Source organism: Poecile atricapillus, chromosome 4, assembly GCF_030490865.1.
Source record: "Poecile atricapillus isolate bPoeAtr1 chromosome 4, bPoeAtr1.hap1, whole genome shotgun sequence".
In the NCBI taxonomy this organism is placed as follows: domain Eukaryota; kingdom Metazoa; phylum Chordata; class Aves; order Passeriformes; family Paridae; genus Poecile; species Poecile atricapillus.
Window position 1 is genome coordinate 15,647,296 of NC_081252.1, and position 21,285 is coordinate 15,668,580.

Here is a 21,285-nt window from a genome sequence, read left to right on the forward strand (position 1 = left end):
TACTTTGGCAACTGTGTAGCTCATAGAGCTTTACGCTGCTTCTTGGAAGGGTAGATAGGTCAATTATTATTTCACATTCCTGAGGCTTGATTAATGCTGATACTATGATTGGTTGTACTCAGGGCTGGCACATGAAGTGGAGAGGCTGGGCAGCACAGGGGGTGAGAGTAGGGTGGCACTGGGAGCCCACCTGGGATTGCAATGGTGCCTGTTCTCAGCCTAGGGATTCCAAAGGTAAACCTGTTCTCCAGCAACCAACACTGGATGCTGGTGATGGCCAAAGTCATCAGACTGGGGGTCACATATGCTACGTCACTGCTTACAGCTTTCTTTCAATCATTTTATTTAATTTTCAATAATTTTTATTGAGTAAAAAAAGGTCCACAGCCTTACACCATCTCATAGTAATTATTTACATGGGCACAAGTAATGTGATTTTACAGTGGCTAGTATATATATATGTGTATATATATATATATATATATGTATATATAATATACATATATATATAATATGTATATGTATTTTATATATCTGTATATATTATATATATGTATATATAATATATATGTGTACATATATTATATAATATATATGTGTGTACATATATGTGTGTATGTATATATGTATATATATCTGTGTGCATATATGTGTATATATATTTATATGCCAATTGTCAGTATCTTATCCATTTTCTTCTTGATCATGGATTAGTTATTTTTTCTCTAAAAAGATAGGAAAGGATCAGAAAAGAAGAATTTCTCTCTACAAATGCAGAAATATCAGTAGAACTTAAATATTTTGGGCCCAGTATGTGATGCCTGGGTATGAATTTTTATTTTTGTTGTAAGTGATTGTTCAGCATTCTCTAGGATTGTCTGTGTTCACTTTAGCCACCAATGTGTTCTGGTGCAGCTGTGAGGACTCGCAGGCATTTTGAACTAAACTCTGCAAGGGCACTTTTTCCTTTAAGCTGTAACATCTGCCCTGGAGAAACCTGAGCTAGCATCTGAGCTAGCTGACTACAGAAACTAGAAATATTTGCTTGGGAAGCATGAGGCATTCCACCCTTGGGGCAGATATGCACGGCCACTAAAAGGGAGAATTTCTTGTAAGAGAGATCTCAGAAAATTATTGCTGCTTGTGAAAAATCTGTGTTAAGGAGCTTGCCCAAATCACAGGAAGATGGTGAGATGAAGGCAAGGAAAAGACTCAGAGCTGTATCCATCTGCCTTGGATCCCGGTTTTCTTTCTGAGATCTTGTATCTCCTTTTCTACACATCTTTTTTTTCAGACAAAGCTTTTTATACAGGGGTTTGATTTGCCTTGGTTTTTTCCCAGGAGCTTGGTCCACTCCGTGAAAATGATGATTTGGTTCACAAATGCTGTATGAGAAAAAGGAAATCATTGCATCATACTCTGATTAAAGATCTAATACCTTTTTATAATTATGAATTCATGGGAAGGCAGTGAGCATGGGATTGAGTTTGAAGTTCTTGAGTAGAATATGCTTTAATTATCATAAATCCTTCTGCTACCCTCATTCTCCTTCTTTTCACCTCCACCATTTCTTAATTCTTTGCTGTGTTCTCCATCCAGTCATACAAGTCAAATTCCACTGCTGTGCACCAGCAACATCACTGGTTTCTGAACCTAAGCCTTCACAATGCTGTTCCCATAGAAATCCTGTTTTATATATATGTACTCACACAAAAAGTTCTGCTTGCTTTGGTAGCTCTGAGATGGAATATGTTGGTGAAGAGACTGGTGGAGACCACCTACACAATGCCAAAAAAATCTCTTCTGCAATTATGTAAATAAAATAAGCCACTCAGGACTTTGCCAAGTTTATGCAGGTTTTCTAGGCTGCCAAACTTGAAAACACTATCAAAAAGCACAGCTTTAATTAAATACTTATAAACATTTTCTTTATATGAAAGAATGCATATTTTCTGCTAATTTGTTTTTGGAAATGAGTGAAACTCTTAAGGGGACTTAAAAGAAAATCACTAGCCTGAGTAAATAATTCCGTGTAGGAAATCCCAGCTCCAACAAGTTCATTTTGATCAAGATGAAGGTAACTGAAACTGAGTCTTATTGTTTGAGACCCAGATGCTGAAAGGCTACAAGACTGGCAATAGTGCCTTTGCACATTACAGGAACAAGACTATGTTGTCAGCCCATATCTCTCAAATTCTTTGTGTTTAATTTTCTAAGAAGACAATGCTTATGCAATGTGTGTGTGTTTTCATATTTCCATCCTCTACCACATTTCTTTTAATTCAAGGGGCCTAATTTCATTGTATAGTTCACTTTTGGAAGAGGCACATACAGGACCCTTCTTCAAGCCTCCCACCTAAAGCTGGGCTAACTTTGATATTACAGCAGGTTGCTGCAAGTTTGGTTGATTTTTTCAGCACCTCTGAGGATGGAGCTTCCATAACTTCTGTAGGCAGCTTTCATCACAAATTTATTTTCTTGCAGAATGTGTTGGGACTGCTTTCATAAAAAATACTAATATTAATGTCCAAAGAAATGGTTCTGTCAACATGCTTTCATCTTTTGCTGTATTTCTTCGAGGTCTTGCTATGAGCACAAAACCAGTTGATTAAAGAAAAATTTGCTTGTTTCTCCAACCACAACACTTGCAAGATTTGAACACGAATCTAGGGAAAAAAATTATGAAAGTGAAGTGAAACCTTCCAATATATTTTATTGTGTCATTTATAGAAAGGTTATAAAAAGGGCAATGAACTTGTTAGACAGTAACCATGATTGTCATGAGAAATCACAAAAAACATATCCCTTGCTGACAATACACATTTTCCAGGGGAACTCCCTTTATCCTACAGCATTCAAAGATGAGGTTCAGTTATCTAAGTAAAATTAATCTTTTCAAAAAGTTCCATTAATTTAGAATACATACAGGGGACTCGGAGAAGTTGCTCACAAAATTTCAGAGGCTTCCTGCTTTGAATGATCTTAATGGATGGACTGAAAGCCACTCAGAAATCTATTGTGGCTTTATAGTTACTTGTTTTTTCCCCCCAGATATAGGTGCCAAAATGTAGTTTCCTGATCCAGATGCTGTGCTTCTCTTCTGAGTAGTGGTCCAGCAGGCAGGATGCTGGGGACAGCATGGCCAACACAAAACTCTGCTGGAGCATTGAGCAGGCTGCAGAGTCAGGTAAGGATCCCTTAAACAACATTTTGGAAATTTCAGCAAAGTTTTCAATGTTAATTTGCAACCCAACATAAAAAGTAGGTAATAGAGCAAATTTAAGGCTTGAAAATATCTCCAGTATTTAAAATGAAATCCCTACACTCTATAATTTTTGTATTGGTTTTTCCACTCTTTGTTATTCAGTTGTACAATAATTACATGGTAAATAGGTCTGAGTTTTTTTCACATTCATATTTTTCAGTTGATTTGTGGCACGGCAAGTTCTAGCCAACTTTTCTGCTTGGACCTAATTTCTGTGTCTGTCTGAATATCACAACATGTGATGCCAAAACCCCTGCTCTTCAGTAGTGTTTAGTATACTCTTGAAATCCTTTAAAGGAAAAGGAAAAAAATCCTTTAAAGGAGGAAGTCCTTTAAAGTGTCTGGCCTCTGTAGCACTCTTCAGAGCTCCCCACACATCTCCTAGATGATTCAGTAGCAGCTGCATTTCCAGTAGGCAGTGTGGCTAGGTGATCTTTTTATAACACCAAAGTCATTAGCATTTGCTGTTGTCCCAAAACAGGTTGTGCAAGAGGCAAATCCACACACAGAGCTGAGATATTTGACTTTTTTACAGTTCTGCCCAGAAATGGAGGCTGGATGGCACTTCCACAAAGCCAACACAATGACTATCAAAACTCCTCACTGTTTATAAAATTTTATCAAAAAAAGGCACTAATGTTCATTGGCTACAAGTCACATAGTTCTCTTATTCAAATTAATTCTTCTATTGGTTGATGATTCTTATGTTGGTTAGTCCTGTGCTCAGTTTTTCTCATCTTTACTGCTGGCTTTCCAGTTGTTTTTCTGCAGAAGTCACAGAGCCAATTAATCATCTCAAATTTGAGTTAATTATTGATTACCCAGTATCTTTACATGATTTCATGCCAAGTTCCAGAGTGATTGCATTAGTCTTAGCTTTTATTAAAAGCAAGAAAATATAGACCTCCTGATTTTGGAGAAAAATTTAAAACTCAAGTGTCACCAATGAAGGCTATTGAAAGTTGGAAGCAGGTCATGAGTCACTGTCTTGAGCATGACAGCTCTTCCACAATGATTGCCAATAGTACATGTAAATAACCTAAGGTTATTCACTCTTCTAAGGCTGTGAAAAAATAAAATGTGTGACAAGCAAATAAGTCTTTATTTACACTGAGCATTTCAAATACACATTCAGCTAGTGTTTTGACTACAGGATTTCCTCAACAGTTCTTAAAAGAATATAAAAAGCCATTACTCTTGTAGCAAGATGCAGACACAGGATTGTGTGACTATCAGAAAGACAGCTTGTTTTGCCCTCCAGTCATACTAATGTTGCCTCTGTTATGACTTATCTATTTAAATGCCTTCATCCATCATGATAACTTAAAAGAAGCCTCAGATGTTCTGGAAGCAATTGCTTCCAAGGCCAGTGAACAGTTTTAAATACAACCGTACCACTACCTCTTTAAAAGGTATATGTAAGATTTCTATTTTTGGTATTACTTTATCATCTTCTAAATTAATAATTTCATGCTGTTTCTTATATTTATACAGTGAATGATGTAGCTACAAAGGTACAGACAAAAAGACAACATCCTTCTCAATAAGGCTTAGTACCTAAAAACAGGTGTAATATGCAGCCAGGTATAACATATAGGTATCCATGTTGTGCCCCTTAAAAGAATTAAAGTGCAGATAAATTGAAAATATAAATCATAGTAGAATAATCTACTGTTACAAAAAGCTGATGGATTCCAACCTCTAAGAATAATGTATTAAAATAATATAAAATATATTGTTGTGCACTCTGTGATTGTTTTGTACAGATTTTTTCCTTTAAATCTTTAATAGTCATTAAGGACTTTATCTATATGATGCTTTTCTAGATGAGCTATCTTTTAGCTTGTTTTTAACAGAAATTATTTATATAAAATAGTATTAAAAATTACTGCACAAAAGCTAACTTAAGCACATTCTGATAATGTCAGAAGTTTGAGAACTCAATGAGGTATCACTCTGCAGAACAGACAGGTAGCTATATTACCAGAAATTTAGGAATCAAGGTTCACAGTCAGTTTCCCAGAAATCATAACAGCCTCCCATTACCAAAATGACTGAGTAACAGAATCTCTGTCTGTTGGCCACTTTGTTATGAGTTGTTTTCATATGCCTGAAGAAAAGAGGCCAGAAACAAAAAGTTAGAAAGTAGCTGGGCCTTGGGAATTTGACGGGGAAGCAGTCAAAGTAGATATTAATCTATAGGCTCACAAATAACCCCTCAGCCAAGGCACTGAAGAAGCTCCTCTTCAGTGCAAGTTTGTGAGCTGGGGTGCTCTTCTGTGGTTCTAGAAGGTCAATGTTAAGGAGATTGCTGAATGAAAGTTTTTCCCCTGACATGATTCTTTAGTGTAAACCACTAAACTAATATAAAAATGAAAACAAAATTTTAAAAGAGTGAGGACATGTATGTTTCATCTGGTGTCTTGCTTCACTGATTCTAAGAGACACTAGTGCAAGAAGGATTTTTCTCCTCCCTGTGTTCCAATGTCTTCAGTCCTCTGACATCCCTGGCCAAAGCTGGGATCAGACCTTTTGTGCAAAGCTGAATGAAGATGTGTTCTGTCTCCAAGGTTTCCAGACGCTAGTGAGAACAAGGGGAAAACCATGACACAACCATTCCGAAATTTATGAAAAATACTATTTTTATGATTATTGTCAAGGAGAAATGGATGTAATATTTCCTCTTCCCTAGCTCCCAGGTGGGGATAACAAAAAAGTCTCTTCCACAAGTCATTCTACAGCCTCTTGAGATCCTCCTGCCCATGTATTTTGTCTGGTGACTGAATCACAGGCAAGGAAGTGGAGTGACATCATATCAGTGTCCAGCACAGATTTGTGAGTCACTGTTCTTTCACAGCATTCAATGGTAGTTACCCAAGAAAAAAAGAACACTTTCCTGAATTAAGTTATTCTGGGAAAATTTTATTCAAATTTTTTTTTCTTTCTTTCTTTTTTTTTTTTTTTGGGGGGGGGGGTGTTTTTAGTTGTTGTTTTTTTTTTTTTCCTGGAGGAAAGAGAGAAAAATGTCACCATGGCAACTTACTTCCAAATGAAAATGTCTTTGAGTGGCAGTGTATTAACACATTTTTTTAAATTCAGAAAACCTCCCCCTCTAAATACAATCTAGAAGTTTCACTTAATCACAAGGCAGTTGATTCATTAAGTCCTTTCATAGGAAATGTGGGATTTTGTTGGACTGACTACAATCACAATCCCCCAGTAATTTCTAACAGAGATCCTGGGGAGGTTAGACAGCAGTTGAGGGAGGAAAAGACCTCACAGTGCCATTTGTATGTACTGATTTCAGTTAAACAGTATGGAAATAACACTTACTTTGATGAATTCTGTTTGTTATAAAAAAGTACAGTTTATATTAAAAATATATTTGTCATGCAACTCTCTTTTCTGTGCTTTCAGACAGCTTCCAACTAAACTTATAAAGAAAAGGCTGCTATAAGTGTAGCTGTTTCTCCTGCAACATGACACGATGGACCAGATGATTTATGTCTCACAATACCCTTTGCAAAGTAGAGTTGTTAACCTTTATGTCTTGGCTGAATTCTTGTGTGGGTATTTTTCCCCTGTTGAATCCTAAGTATGCTTTTCTTCTCATTTCCTTGTCTCATATTCAAGCAAACTCTTCAGCAGAGAGCCTTGATTTGCATGATTTGTGCTCCTCTCTTCTCTGTCCTTAGTTGCTTGGCAATTTTTCTCATTTAATCAGTTGTTCATGTTTCCCAGAAATCCCTAGCTATGTACAAGTAGACTGCTCCTGTGACTTCCCATTTCTCACAGAAACAACACAGATAACTGCATGATTTTACTTTTTGTTTTATAACAATTACAGACAAAGACAGTATTATTTAATGGCAACAGCTTTTTGCTTGCAGTTGTGTTCATTTTGTTTCATACAGAAGAGAAGTTTCTCACCTCATTATCACGCTCCCCACAGTTAGAGGCTAACCCCATTTTCCTGTTCCCTTGCTTTATTCAGACTGGAAGGTTGTGCCATAATTTGCCTTATCTTAGGCTCTTCAAGCATATTTTGGTGGACTCTCCTTCAAAGATGCAACTCTGGGCTACTAAAGAGGCCTAATTTTAAAGTTTTTTGTAGTAAATGATATGAATTTTATTTTGCTGTATGATACTAATGCAAAGGGGAGATGATAAAATACTATACCAATATTTAGGTCTGGAATCATATGAGTCAGCTACAAAATTTCTCATTCTATCTGCTGATGATTTGCAGGTAAAGTTGCCCATTTAGCTTGAAAGGTATGCTGTGGCATTTTAGACTTAAGTTTCTGTCTTCATGCCCTTGTGACTGGGACAGACTTTATTTTCCTCCAAGTACCTGGTACAATGTTGTGTTTTGGAACTGACATGAGAACAATATTGACAACACTCAGGTTTTAGCTGTTGCTAAGTAGAGTTTATGCTGATACATCAGGACATTTTATCCTAAGATTGACCATTTTTGCTACCAGTCTTTAAGACAGGAAATTCTCATAGTACCAAATAAATTAAGACTAAATGTTTGTTTAATCTGCAGAGAACAACTGATCCAAGCAAGGTCAGGCATAACCCAAATTCAGTGGTGTCTTTTACTTACCCATTCTGCCCAGCACCTCCCCCTTTAGAGGCTCTTATGAACGTGATGACAAAAGGCAATATTTAGATGTCCTGGAAGGTCCTTCCTCTTATCTTTTGTATCCTTTTCCATCTTGAGAAAAGACAAAACGCTGTTATTACAAGAGATTAAGCTGTGATATGCAGTTGCAGATGTGTTATGAGACAAACAGCTCCCTCTGAATGTTGAAGAATCTTCTTTAGACGCATTATGTAGGTAGCACTGAAATTCCAAGTGCAAAGTATTTGGTTTAGTAGCCAATCTCTCAAGAACAATTCCACCATGTAAGCACAGAGGAGAAACTAATCTAACTTCTAAGGAGCAGGATGGTTTTTTACCTGAAAATCTACATTAGCATTTAGGAGTGTGGGCATAAACCCAGTTGAAAACTCTGCTATAGGTACCTGCTGTTACCATTTGAACATCTGATCTAGCTGACCTGAATGTAAAGTGTAGCCTCCTTTATAGCATTTAAATCTAGCTTTTCTCATGTTCTACTTTTTAAACAATTCCTTTTCTCTCTTTTTTTTTCTTCTTCTTCTGTTTTTTTGAAGGACAAAACCCCCACTCATCTCCTGCTCTCCATAACTGAAAATATCTCTCAGATTCATAAGATTTTATGGTTGCTGTAGATTATCTTGCATAATTTAAATGAAACATGAATATTTCAGGTCTCATTTTAAACTGTGTGCAATTTCAGGATACACATGTCACAGTGAGGACAAAGCCGTTTTCTAGTAGTTTTCATCCAGCTGAAGATGAATGATTTGAAAATAATGCAAATTTATGTATTGTGCACATGTGACTTTTTTTTAACAAGAAAATAATTTCTAAAACTAAAACTCTGAGGAAGATACAGTGTTGAGAGTGACCTCAAACTCTGTATTATACTTAGTAAAAGAGACTTTTCAACTACAACGTGGTTCAATAAGATGAAGGGCTACCAGTGATCCTCTGCCCTCTTTAGGACCTGAGGGGTTTTGTCAGTACCTCTCCTTACAGTTCAATGCTCAAACTATATTGAAAGTGTGGAGCATCCAAAAACTTGTACAGAGTGATTTATCTCAAAGCAACCTATGACACCTGTTTTGTCCTGACTTAAATATCAGAAAATAAAATATCCTTCACTTAAGTAATGAAAATTAATTTTTATTTCTGTTAAAAATTTTAATTATTTTCTAAAGGATCATTTTCTGTAATTCATATAACCAATTAAAATTTTTGCAAATGAAAAAAACTTTATTTAAACATCTTATTTGGCATTTCTAACAAGAAAGAAACCAAAAGACCATATTTTAAGCAATTTTTTCAGTTATACACTCAGGTTCTTAGCTGTTACAAAGGTTTTATCCTATAAAATTTTAAACAACAACTTTTTGCTTTCTGGTTTGTTTTGTAATTTACAATTTTTGTCAGTCTGGATGCCCAAGAAAGGGGACTGGAAATAGCATGATCAAAGAATATTTGAATTTTGTTTTGTGTGAGTTAAATGTGACTAGCTAAACTATTTGACATAGAAGAAAAAAAGGAGCATTCTTAAAGTAATAGTTATTCTTTTTGCTCGCTGTCCCTCAGATTTTCTGAAGGACAAGGAAGCACAACTGAGAAAAATATGCTAAGCATTGGAGTAGTATAATTGCTTCACTCTTACTGAAATTAATAGAATAATAGGTATTTATCATCCCTTCAGCTGACCATAAACTTGGGTTGGGGTGCAACTTTGCTGCATGTTCTAAAGAATTTTACACATTCCTGCCTTGGAGTAAAAAAGTAATCTTGAAAGTATTCTACATTTTCCCAGGTATTTAGAATTAGTAAACACAAGCCCATGTTCTTTGCAATTCATAGTTTAAAACTAAGAAAGAATAATTTTTTTTCTCTCAGCTCGATTGTTTGTCGCAGTTTATTCTCTGCAATCCGGGGTTTGGTCCCGCCAGGCAGCGTGGAAATAATCCTGAGATGGATACGATGGAATGCCCAAGAGAGATTTTAATGTTCACAGAGACCGCATGGTTGACAGGCTGCAATCCAAAGACCCAGAGGTGTGGTGGGCTTCACAACACCCAGGGTTACCTGGGGCTGAATAGCCAAAGCCACAGGACAAGATTTTGACCTTATAAGTCTAAGGTCTTGCCTATTCTGGGATGTCTCTATCAGCATCTTCCCAGCACTCTGCATTCCAGGGCCTCAGATTTATCCCTCTATGCTAGGAACTTTGTCTAGGGTAAGATCTATCCCAGGTAATTCAGTTCCCACAACTGCCTCTTCTCTTTGAATTGCAAAGACCTTCGGTAAAGATTTTTGGAAAACTCTTAACAAACAATTAAAAAAACAGGGAAACAACATGAACACAACAATAACAGCTACAAAAATCTGTAAACCCATTTTGATTAAAGATCTAGTCCAACTAGGTAAGTCTCAGTTTTTAAATAGTCCATTGAACCAGTCACTGTCATCTTCTAACTTCAATTTCTTGACTTCTTCCTTGAGAATTTGTATACTGTGATGAATGGACTCACTATGATCATAAATGCTCATATAACACATGCCCCCAAAGTCCTCACAGCCGTATCCACAAACTAAGCATAGAAAGTCTATTACCACTTTGTTTTGCAGAGTAGCATGCTAGACAGCATCTACATCTGAGAGCAAGCCACTCAATGCAAGGGAGCTGGTGTTGGTTTGCTAATTCAGTAGGCACCTAAACTGGTATATTTGTCCTAAAGCTCTTGCCACAGCCACCCAAGGTAATAAGATGGAGGCAGCCATTCTCTTGTTTCTGCTCCAAAATGTGAACTCATCATTGCAGTCAGATTCAAAATAATGCATAGATGTTTTTGCCCTATTTCTTTGGCTATGAATCATTTTTCTGTCAAGTGCCAACAAAGTAAGCCTCCTCAAGCTACACGGCCCTCCTTTAATGTGTGAAGATATGCCAGGCCATGCTCTGTCTCTGCATATAAGAAGTACACCTTTTGGTAAACTGGAGTGGGTGATTACTGGACTGAGAAGTGATGGAGGAGGTGTAATTACACCATTGGCTGTGAATTTTGTAAGCTGGGTGGTTTGGGGAAACATGGGTCCTGATAATTACTCTTTCTTTTGTGATTGTGGGTCTTTTAGTCTTTTCTCACCTTGGCAGATAAAAAAAACCTTATGCAAAAATCCATTTTCACATACCTGAGAATTTCTAGCTCCTGGGGTTTGATCCATGTGGGAGCTTCTGGGTCCAGTAATCCCAGGTACCAACAGGGTTGTGTTTCCATATTATTATTATTATATTATCATTATATTATATTATATTATATTATTATATTCTCTATATATATCTATTAGGATTGTTATATTTCATACTACGGGTGGCATTATTGGTTATTGGACATACATCTGTAGGTACCCTACTAAGCAGGTGGAAAAGGGGTCATCAGGCCTAGCAACAGACAGGCACAGAGTATCTTGTTTTATGTTTTTTGCCAGAGTTAACCATATGTTTTGTTTTGGCTGCAGGACTATCCAAGTCTTTGTGAGGAGCATGGAGTTTATTAGGATGGCAGTAGCAAGCAGAAGTCCCTCAGGGGTCATGTTTCATGGAATAATCTGCAGGAAAGCTAAGAAAGTTAGGGAAGTATAAAGGAGAAGGTAGGTGGTAGTTCTCAGGATATCTTTTCCTTAGGTTACTCTTGTGGTTTCTCTTGTACAGCATCTTGGTACTCCTGTAGAGGCTGAAAATATGGTTTTATATTTCCTGCCAGAACCTAACGAGGTCCTTTATCTGTAGAGACACAAGCATATCCCCTCCCCCAGGTAATTAGTGGGAAAGGCCCTAACATTTTGCTGGTTTCTAGATCTTTAGTTAGAACTGGTGCCCTCTCTTTTAAATGTGCTTGTGTGGTGTTTGAAAAATGGCTGGTGATTGGGGGATTCAGCTCCATGAATGAGTTGTTCAGAAAGTTGAAAACATATGTAGCTTTACTGAGCCGTTCTACAGTAGACAGGGCCTCTACTCTGCCTTTCTGCTGTTTTAGAATTCTTTGGGGAGAACCATGTACTCTTTCTACAATTGATTGTCCTGTAGGGGAGTGGAGAATGCCTGTAGTATGTTTTACTCCCCACATATTAAAGAATTCTTGTAATTTGTGTGAGATGTAAGCTGGCCTATTATCCTTTTTTATTTCCTGTGGAATGCCTAGTGTTGCAAATGCTTGGAGAAAGTGTTTGATGACATCTCCAGCTGCCACATCCACATGTGCAGAGGCAAAGACTGCCCCTCAAAAAGTGTCAATTTATATGTGTAAATACTTAAATTTACCAAAAGACACATAATGGGTTACTTCACTTTGCCAGATTTGTAAACTGTGAAGCCCTCTGGGATTTACTCCTGCCCTGATGGAAGGTAACGAGTACCTTTGGCAATCAGAGAATGTGGTAACAATTGCCTTGGCTTGATCTTTAGTGATTTCAAACATGTGATATAATGCAGGAGCGTTCTGATGAAAGAATGAGTGGCTGAGTTTTGCCTGCTCAAAAATATTGGGCAGTGTTGTCATGGCTAGTGTATCAGCTTTCTCATTACCTTCTGTCAGAAGTCCAGGCAATGAGGTGTGGGAATGGATGTGCAAGACAAACGAAGGGTGCTGTCTCTAAGAAAGAATAAAAATTATTTTTTTAAGCAACATATATAAATGGTCATTAGCAATTGTTTTTAGAAATTAATATTCTGCTCTCTTGACAATGCCTGCAACATAAGTAGAATCTGTCACCAAATCAAAAGGATGTGTAATCTTGGAAAAAGCTCTAACAACTGCAGCTAGTTTAACTCTTTGTGGCGATCCTTCTATTATTTGGATGTCAGATTCCCACTCATGTGTTACAGGGTTTTGCCAGGTTATAACAGATTTATGGGACCTCCCTGAGCCATCTGTGAAGACAGTGAGTGCATTCAATGGCACATCACTTCTTAATGGTTTTGGGATTAAATTAAAGGCAGAATGCAATGACTTATGTTTAGGGTAATGAATTGAAATTTGGCCAGGAAAATTTTCAAGAGCAATTTGCAAACATTCTGATTGCTGCAGTAGCCAGTTCAAATATACAGTAGCTGTGGGCAGGAATACAATAGAGAAGTCTTTCCCTGAGATGGAAAATAAATGTGATCTGGCTCTGATAATAAGCTGAGCCATCATCTCTGGCTTTGTGTTATGGCTTTCCCTGGCTGATGGGGCAGGAAACCCATTCTAGAATTAACAAAAGATCAGATGTCTCAGGGTTCCACTGAAAAATTAAAGCAGGGAGTTGAGGTCCCTTCCCCAAAATTGCTAGAAGGAACAGTAAATTTGGATTCATTCTGTGTGCTTGGCAAGTTTGAATGGTTTGGAATACTTTTCCCAAGGCATCCCTTGCTTTGTCTGTCAGCTGCCTTGGTGACTTTCACTGCAAATCCCCCTTTAATAAAACAAACAAGGGAACCAAATCTTGATTAGTGATCCCCAACAGGGGTTTAACCCTAATTAATTTAATAGTTACTAACAGGTTTTATAAATCGTGGAGTGTCTCTGATTTCTCATTTAGTTGCAATGGCTGATGCTGTATAGTTTGAGAGAGGATTTTAAGTCCCAGGTATTTCCAGGGTGGTGTCTGTTGCATCTTTTTCTCTGTAATTCCTGCTTGCTGGATAGCTGTAACGGTGGCTTTTAAAGCTGAAATCAAAGATGGATCATTCTCAGCTGCAATAAGTATATCATCCATGTAGTAAACATAAACAATTGCTTGTGGATGATCTCGGGGAACAGGAGCCAATACTTTAGCCACAAACCATTGGCATATGGTCAGGGAATTTTTCATGCCTTGTGGCAGCCTTGTCCAGTGGTACCTCTGGAGGGGAGCCTCTCTGTTAATGCTAGGTACCGAGAAAGCAAATCAAGGAGTGTCATCGGGATGAAGGGGAATGACAAAGAAACAGTCCTTTAAATCAATAACAGTCCATTTCCATTCCTTAGGAACCATAACAGAGGATGGTAGATCAGGCTGTAGCGTGCCCATGTCCTCCATGACCTTATTTACTTAAATAGGTCTTGTAGGAGTCACGACTTACTGTTGTTTTGGTTTTGGTTGACAAAGGCAGGTTTATTCCATGGGCTTGGGGTTGGTACAATGTGTCCTTTTCGAGCTGTTCCTACACTAGAGACTCAAGTGTGATGAGTTTTTCCTCAGGGAAAAACTGATCTACCATAAGGGTTCACCTATATTCCAGGTCAATTTTAGGGTATTGCGCTGTTCAGTGGCCCAGATTAAAAATTTGTCCCCAGGCGCATTCCCCACTGGGACAAAATATCTCTTCCCCACAAAAATATGGGGGCTCTAACCAGAAATGATGTGGTGGTAGAGATACAGCCTTCAGATTGCATGAACTTGGTCAGCTGCAGTCATCAGGCTGATGCTGTTACCTCCAATTCCCAACAGAGTTCTTGGAGCAGGTGTAAGAGTCCATTTGAGAGGCCACTTGGACTGTGAGATGACCATCCATGTCATCTCTGCACCTGTGTCAATGAGTCCTGAGAGAACAGTCCTTTTAATGTTAAATTCTAGTGTGCAGGTTAGTTGAGGCCAGCTGTGGCTTATTACCTTAGTCCACATTGCCAAGGACTCTGATGTGTTGTTAAAGTACTGTCTGGGGAGTAGAATCGCCTGAGCAATTATCAGTCCCTGAGGTATAAAGTAAGGTGGGACAGGACACATAGTTAATACAGTGATTTCCTGTTGAGATGTTACCAATAACACAAAGGTAACACAAAAAATCCCTCAGTCCTTGATCCACAGTTCCCCAAAATCAACAGTTCACAGGGCTGATCTTTGGGTCCAAGCTGGCCTGTACATATGGTATGTGTAAAATAATCAGTCAGTGTTACTGGTTTGGCACTTGTTAGCTCTAAGCTGGCACCTGGGGGCAGGGCTGCTGGTAGCCCTGTGACAAGGTGTTGAAGCTCGCTGTTACCTGCCCTCCGGTGGTCACGGGCATATGCAGCTGAGGTATTTGTGTCATAGTGTGGGGCCATCCTGAGCTGTGCTAGAAGCTTCCCAAGACTGGCTTGCCATAACCCCCCTGTTTTGGGCAACAGTATGAGAGCAACCCCTGCAACACCTGGAACAGGCAGGAACCTTGGGTTTTGCTTGTTGCTGGGGACAGTCTGTTCTGAAATGTCTGTTTTTGCCATATTCAAAACACGGACTAGGACCTTCCTGTTGTAGTCCTTGGGGGACAGTTTGTGTGGCAGCACTAGGACCTTGCTGCTGTAGAGGCCCTTGAGGTATAATCTACAATGCTGCCAAAGCCTCTGCCACTCCCTGTCCCACTGCCTGAGCCTGTAGGACAGCCGAGTGTTCGGGGATCCTGAGGTGGTTATGAACCTCAATCATTTGCACTAACATTGGCTCAGAATCAGGGGGAAGGGCACATAATTCTTGAACTCAGGATTTGCATTTGACACGCCCAGTTTTATCACCAATTCATCTTTAGCTTTCTCTTCTATTATTTGGCTTTCAAATAATCTCAAAGATTGCCTGCTTAAGGCGATCAGTAAACTTCATGTATGGCTCACTAGAGCCTTATTTTATATCCACAAAATCCTGTGCAGATGTGCTACCATCAGGCACTTGGATGAGTGCTTTCCTTGCAGCATTTTTAATGTCACCATGCACTGGCCTTGGGAGGTTTGCAGCTTGCTCATTGGGCTGAGTATGTGACCCCTCCCCATCCAGGTGTTCCAGTGTTAGCATTGCCCATGCCTAGTCCCTGACATAATTAAGCAGCAATTGCTTCATTTTCACCCTCCTTCCCCACAGGGTCAACTCCGTTGGTGAAAGCAGCACAGTCATAATATGCTTTAAGTCACGAGGGATTAACAAATGTGCTGTGAATGTAGCCCTTATCAGATTGTTGAAGAAAGGAGAACCCCTCCCATAGTCCTTAGCAGCCTTGCACAGTTCCTTTGCCTCCCCGTAGGCTAGGGGTTCCCATCTAGGATCAACTCCACCTCTTCTGTATAGCACTGGGAAAGCAGTGATTTTAGAAGCTAATTCCCAATTCCCTTCCTTTACTGCACTAGTCTGGATCTTCTTCCATGGATTGATGGAATCGCTGGATGCAGAAGGTCCTCTTCTGAGGGGAGGTCACAAGCATAATGGCTTTGTTGCAGGATGGGTGGCGGCAGCGTTTGGTTGTTGGCACCAGCCACAGGGGTGCTGCCATGTTGGAGAGCGGTGTTTGGGTTGAGGTGGGTGTGGTTCGGCCCCCACAGAGGGGCGTGCTCGAGGCCATGGTGGAGCTGCCTGGAGAGGGGGCAGCAGGATCTGGAGCCAGAGGGGTGGAACCAAGGGGGGAAACTTGAGACAGCACGGCTCAGGGCAGCAGGAGGGTCCTTACCAGGTCGTGCTTTGGGTGAATAGGGAGGAGGGTGCGTTGTTGAAGATTCTAGGAGAGTGGAGGGGGAAGGGTCCAGGATGGTGTGGTCATCTTGGGCCCCATACAGAGGAGTTGGAGGTGGACACAGGGTGCAGAGTAACAGGGCAAACCGATGTTTCCTCTTAGTGCACTGGAAATTTTGGCCCTGTATCCCACTCCAAGGTAGTCCAAAGGGTGAGAAGGGAGAGAACACGAAATGATGGGAGTTACAAATTGTACGGGCTCCTGTGTGCAATATGATGGGCTTTGCTCTCATGATCTGTCTCCAGGGTTTGAAGGGTTAAAAGCAGTCTGGTGTTGGGAGGTGGAATTGGAGTTGGATTTTTGCTGCTTTTTCCCTTTGTCTTTAAGGGTCTCAAGAATTGCATGAAAGGCAGGTAGCAAGCAAGGTGCTGGAGGGTCTCTCCTAGTCATTAAATCATACAGCCTGATTCCCACTGAGTCCCAAAATTCCACTGAAAAGATATCACAGTCTGAGCAGTTTCCCGCAGTGCCACGCAGAGCAGCGACAGCCAGCTCTGCAGCAGCCGAGAAATAGCACAAAACCCATTTTATCAGGATTTTCAGCTCGCACTTTCCAACCTTCTTCCCATGGTCTGCTAAAAGTAGCTTGTTGTCCATATACTTCCCTCTCTAATGTGGAAGGCCTTAAGCACATCCTGCAAAGCAGCAAAACCTGGATGGGGTGGGATATGCCCCCCTGTTGGGGTAGGAGCGATGGGAAAAGCTCTTCCTATCTCCACTCACTCTCATTCCTAGCAGGCATCCTCCAAGACAGCTGGTCATCCTCTGATGTCTGTCACCAAAAAGTGTCAGGTCTGATGAAATAATCCACAGCAAAGAGAAAAGTCCTACTGGTTTGGCCAAGACCCAGCCAAACCCATCCCTAGAGATCTCCCAATGTGGGAGTCCCTGTTCAGGCGTCAATTGTCACAGTCAGCTTGCTGCAACTCCGAGTCCAGTCTGGCTGGGTGAGCATGGCAAAATAGAGGGATGGGAATGATGGAGTTGCCTGAAATACTTCAATGATGGTAGAACTACTGCAGAAACCACATGTTCTGGTGGCAAGCTCCAAAATCCAAGGGGCGTGGTGAACTTAACAATATATAGAGGTACCTGAGGGCAGGGGTCCAATCGTAAATGCGAACCAGGGACATGACCTTATATGTGATAGGTCCTGAACCAACTGAGAGCCACAACCAAAAACATGGTTTATTATGGAATGACCCCAGTAGCATCCTAATTGCCATCCTTTCAATATCCTGCCTCTCAGGTTTATGCCTTCTGTACAAGTCACCTGAGCTAAGCCACTATCCATCCCAGCTGGTTCAGTTCCCCTAGTGACATTCTATATGCTTCTGGGCAGGGAGAAGGAGCTCCAATATTATGCACAATACAAAAACCTTAAATAGATGCACTACTGTTGTAGCTGTGCAGCTACTTGGTGCTTGGTCTCCTTGAAGGTAATTGCACTAGAGCAAGAGGACAGAACAATTAATTAGTGGAGACAACAAGCAGAGGATAGCCAAACAAGAGACATGGGGTGAGATTTTGTTGGAGGAGGAGGCACAGTTCTCTAAAGGAGGCTCTAATTATTGTGGCAAAATAAATACTGTTTAAGAATTTCTGTGACAACACCAATGAGTGGGTGTAAAACTCATCTCTACATGCTATAGACAGTACTTGAATATGGATCTAAAAAGACCCCTATGTTATGCATGAGACATTGCTCAATAAAATGTCAAAGGACTGGAGAGAGCTGGAGGTGATGGTCAGATTTTAGAATGAAATTTGCAGCAGTAACAGAGAATAGAAGATTTAAAGTGCTTTGCTGCACAGGAAGCCAGAGAGAAAATGCTGAGGACATGTCTTTGTAGAACAGGGGAGAAGAAGAGACTGACTAAAATAATAATAATAAATAATGTGCAAGAAGTCTTTTGTACTACAGAATGATGATGAGAAATGGGGAAATAGTTTGTTCCAAGAGAGAGGTGTTTGAGAATGCTGATTTGCTTATGGGAACAAGGAAAGGAAAGAGCTGTGTGCAAAAGTCAAGAAATTACAGAAAATTTGGGAGTAACCAAAAATTAAGAAGGTTAGACTTCAAGGCTCTGGAGTTTTTTGTAGTGTGAGGGTTTTCTGCAAATGGTGAAAGACTCTCAGGACATTCCAGGAGTTTGAAAGACGTGGACATAAAGTTCTGGCTGGGGAACATATTGAGGTCTGAGCCAACAGTGCAATACAGTCATGAAGAAAACAATGGCAGTAGTTCCCTTTTTCCCACAGAAACTATTATCACCAGTTTCCAAATCCCTAATAAGATCTGAGTACATTGTATGTTTCTGGTCACTCATTTTCAAGAACGAGGAAGCAGATGAGGAATAAAGATATAAATAAAGAGTAAAAATACAGTTCAAAATAAGGAGAAAAAAGAGAAGACTTTTGCCAATAGCATCAAATGGCATAGCCAGGAAAGAAACTTTCTTGTTTATGAATATCTCACCTCAAGGATTCAAACAGACATTTATAATAAAATATTAATAAAGAAGTTTACACATATGGTATTTAGGCAGAAACATGTAATTTTAACTGTCTGTATTTTCTATCACATGTAACTTTAATACTGTAAAAAGCCATTAATATTTTCTTTTGAGTAACTTAGATTATTGTTTCTATGACAGCCAAATCAGCAAAGTCATTGGCTATTTCTGCTTTGCCAAAGAAAGTTTTTTACATCTGCTTATAGATTATTAGATTTTTTTGCTTTGCTTGTACATTTTGGTTTAAAGAGAAAACAATACTACTTTACCTTAGATATCACTCAGAGGTAACTGCTCTTAAAATGCTTAGCTTTTCTGTTATACAAAAATGCTTCCCAAACTTTATTGTGTATATCATAACTACTTTTTGGAAGAGGATATACCCACTTCAAAAGACTTTAGAGTAGCAAGTAATCAGGACACAAGCTCCAGAAAAAAAATTATATCTGGAAATATGAGCTACTCCTTTGTCCAATGTTCACAAGTTTAAATACCAGGGATGTAAGCAAGACAGAGAATAATTAGTTAATGATTACACAAAGAAATCAGAACCAGACATTGTCCAAAGAAGAGTTTTACATTGCAACATTATGTGTTCAAGGCAGGAGAACAATTTTTAAAAGCTTCTAAGCCAGCTAGCAATGCTTCTGTTGTTGAATAATGGTTTAGATGAAATAATTAATAAATTCAAGTAGAAAATGGCCCTGCATTGATGAAAGGTGTGTGTTGGGGGATGTAGTTGACATTAGAACCTCTTTATGAATAAATGGAGAACCCTTTAGAGTATGCATGTAGTATATTTTTCACATATTTATCATCAGTACAAGATTTCTATTACTTCTAAAAACTTAGCATTTATTTTACATTAGTATTTATAATTTTATTACAATAAAGGTTACCTACAATATTTAAGGAAACCAAAGATGCAGACAACATTTAATCATTAAGAATACATTGTTGCAGTGTCATTACAGGGAACAATAATTTAAAATAGGAAACAAATGACAAACTAATGATAACCCTGGACCATTATTCACTTAATATTATAATATAGTATTTCCTCACCATGAATACTTTGTTCTGCAGGATAAATTTGACAATGCATTCAGACTGGGACTCCCTGTCAAATCAGCTTTTTAAGGTCCAATAACACTAATTATAAATTACAAAGCTGATTTGTGCTTATGGACTCATCATAAGTATTTAATATTTTAATTTGTGGCCACCTCATCTCATTTAATAAAAACTGTCTTGTAGAATGAATGATAAAAATGTTTAGCTATTGTAAAATATTTCTAGTATACTTTAAATTATTTTCTTAAAATTTGGGGTTAAAACATGTTTTCTTCAGCTTATCCACCAATCAGGTTTAAAATTTCTTTAAATGTACTTGGAGTTTCCCCATAAGGCTACTTCTGAACTTCACTTAAATACTACTACTACTACTACTACTAGTAATAATAATAATAAATACCCCAAACCCAACCAAAACAGAATATTTTCTAAGGATTAGCATATCAAATGCAAGCAGTTAGTATGCCGATTTAACAAAAACAAATGAACAAAATCCAAACCCAAAAGAAATAACATGGCAACTTCAAATAAATGTTAACTGTGAAAAGGTTAAAGCCTTTCTGTCATAAAATGATTTAGCTCTTTTGACCATATCCAAGCTGTTAATAATTATTTTTCCTTGTTTTCCTGTATATTTGAAAAATATACATTTATAAGTACTTAATATTTTGGGTTTAGTACTCACATATTTTCAATTTCCATTTGATGTGGTTGGAGTGACAGGTTTAGCTTTGCTAGTAGACCTACTTTGGCTGACCATAACACAGCATCCTCCATGTGGAAATTGTTCAGAATATGTAGGAGATATTACTTGCTCTGTCCTTACTGCAGTTCAGATTGTCAAAGAATAATTTATTTACATAGCTCTTATTTAACAGGTTTAGGACAACCAAGGGGACAATAAAAGGGACTGACACTGTGTCCCATTATCAAATGTGGAAATTTATGTAGGATTAGGTAATTATGCTATTTCACCTATATCTTTGGGGCTTGGAAACAATAATTGCAATGTATTTAAAGCATTTTCTGTTTAAGAGAGTAGCAAATATTTGTTACAAATACTCTCCAGAAGTCCTGTCACACATGTGATCACTACTCTCCTGGCTCTGCTTTACTAAGGTGGCTTTCAGCAAGTGAGCTGCAATCCTGATAGTGATGGACTGACCTCCAATATTTGAATATTTTTACCACTGCACAATGCTGGCTCTTGTTTTTTTATGTTCTCTTTTTATGTCCATTTTTAAATATTTACTTGCAAGTAGCAGGTAAAGAAACTACTACTAAAGAAACATCATTTGAGTCAGTTATAGAGTATTGC

The 21,285-nt window shown here is 38.7% G+C and overlaps 1 protein-coding gene across 4 annotated transcripts in view; it reads left to right on the forward strand.

The window, feature by feature from the left end:
• IL15 (interleukin 15) overlaps positions 1 to 21,285 on the forward strand; it is a 39,336-nt gene that overhangs the window by 6,923 nt on the left and 11,128 nt on the right. For 2 of the 4 annotated variants that reach the window (XM_058837254.1, XM_058837255.1), the window contains exon 2: positions 3,052 to 3,187. The exons of the other annotated variants lie outside the window; for them this stretch is intronic. In XM_058837254.1, coding sequence (XP_058693237.1) covers positions 3,139 to 3,187 — 49 coding nt within the window. In that variant the 5' untranslated portion in view covers positions 3,052 to 3,138. The remainder of the gene's footprint in view (positions 1 to 3,051; positions 3,188 to 21,285) is intronic. 4 annotated transcript variants of the gene reach the window in all.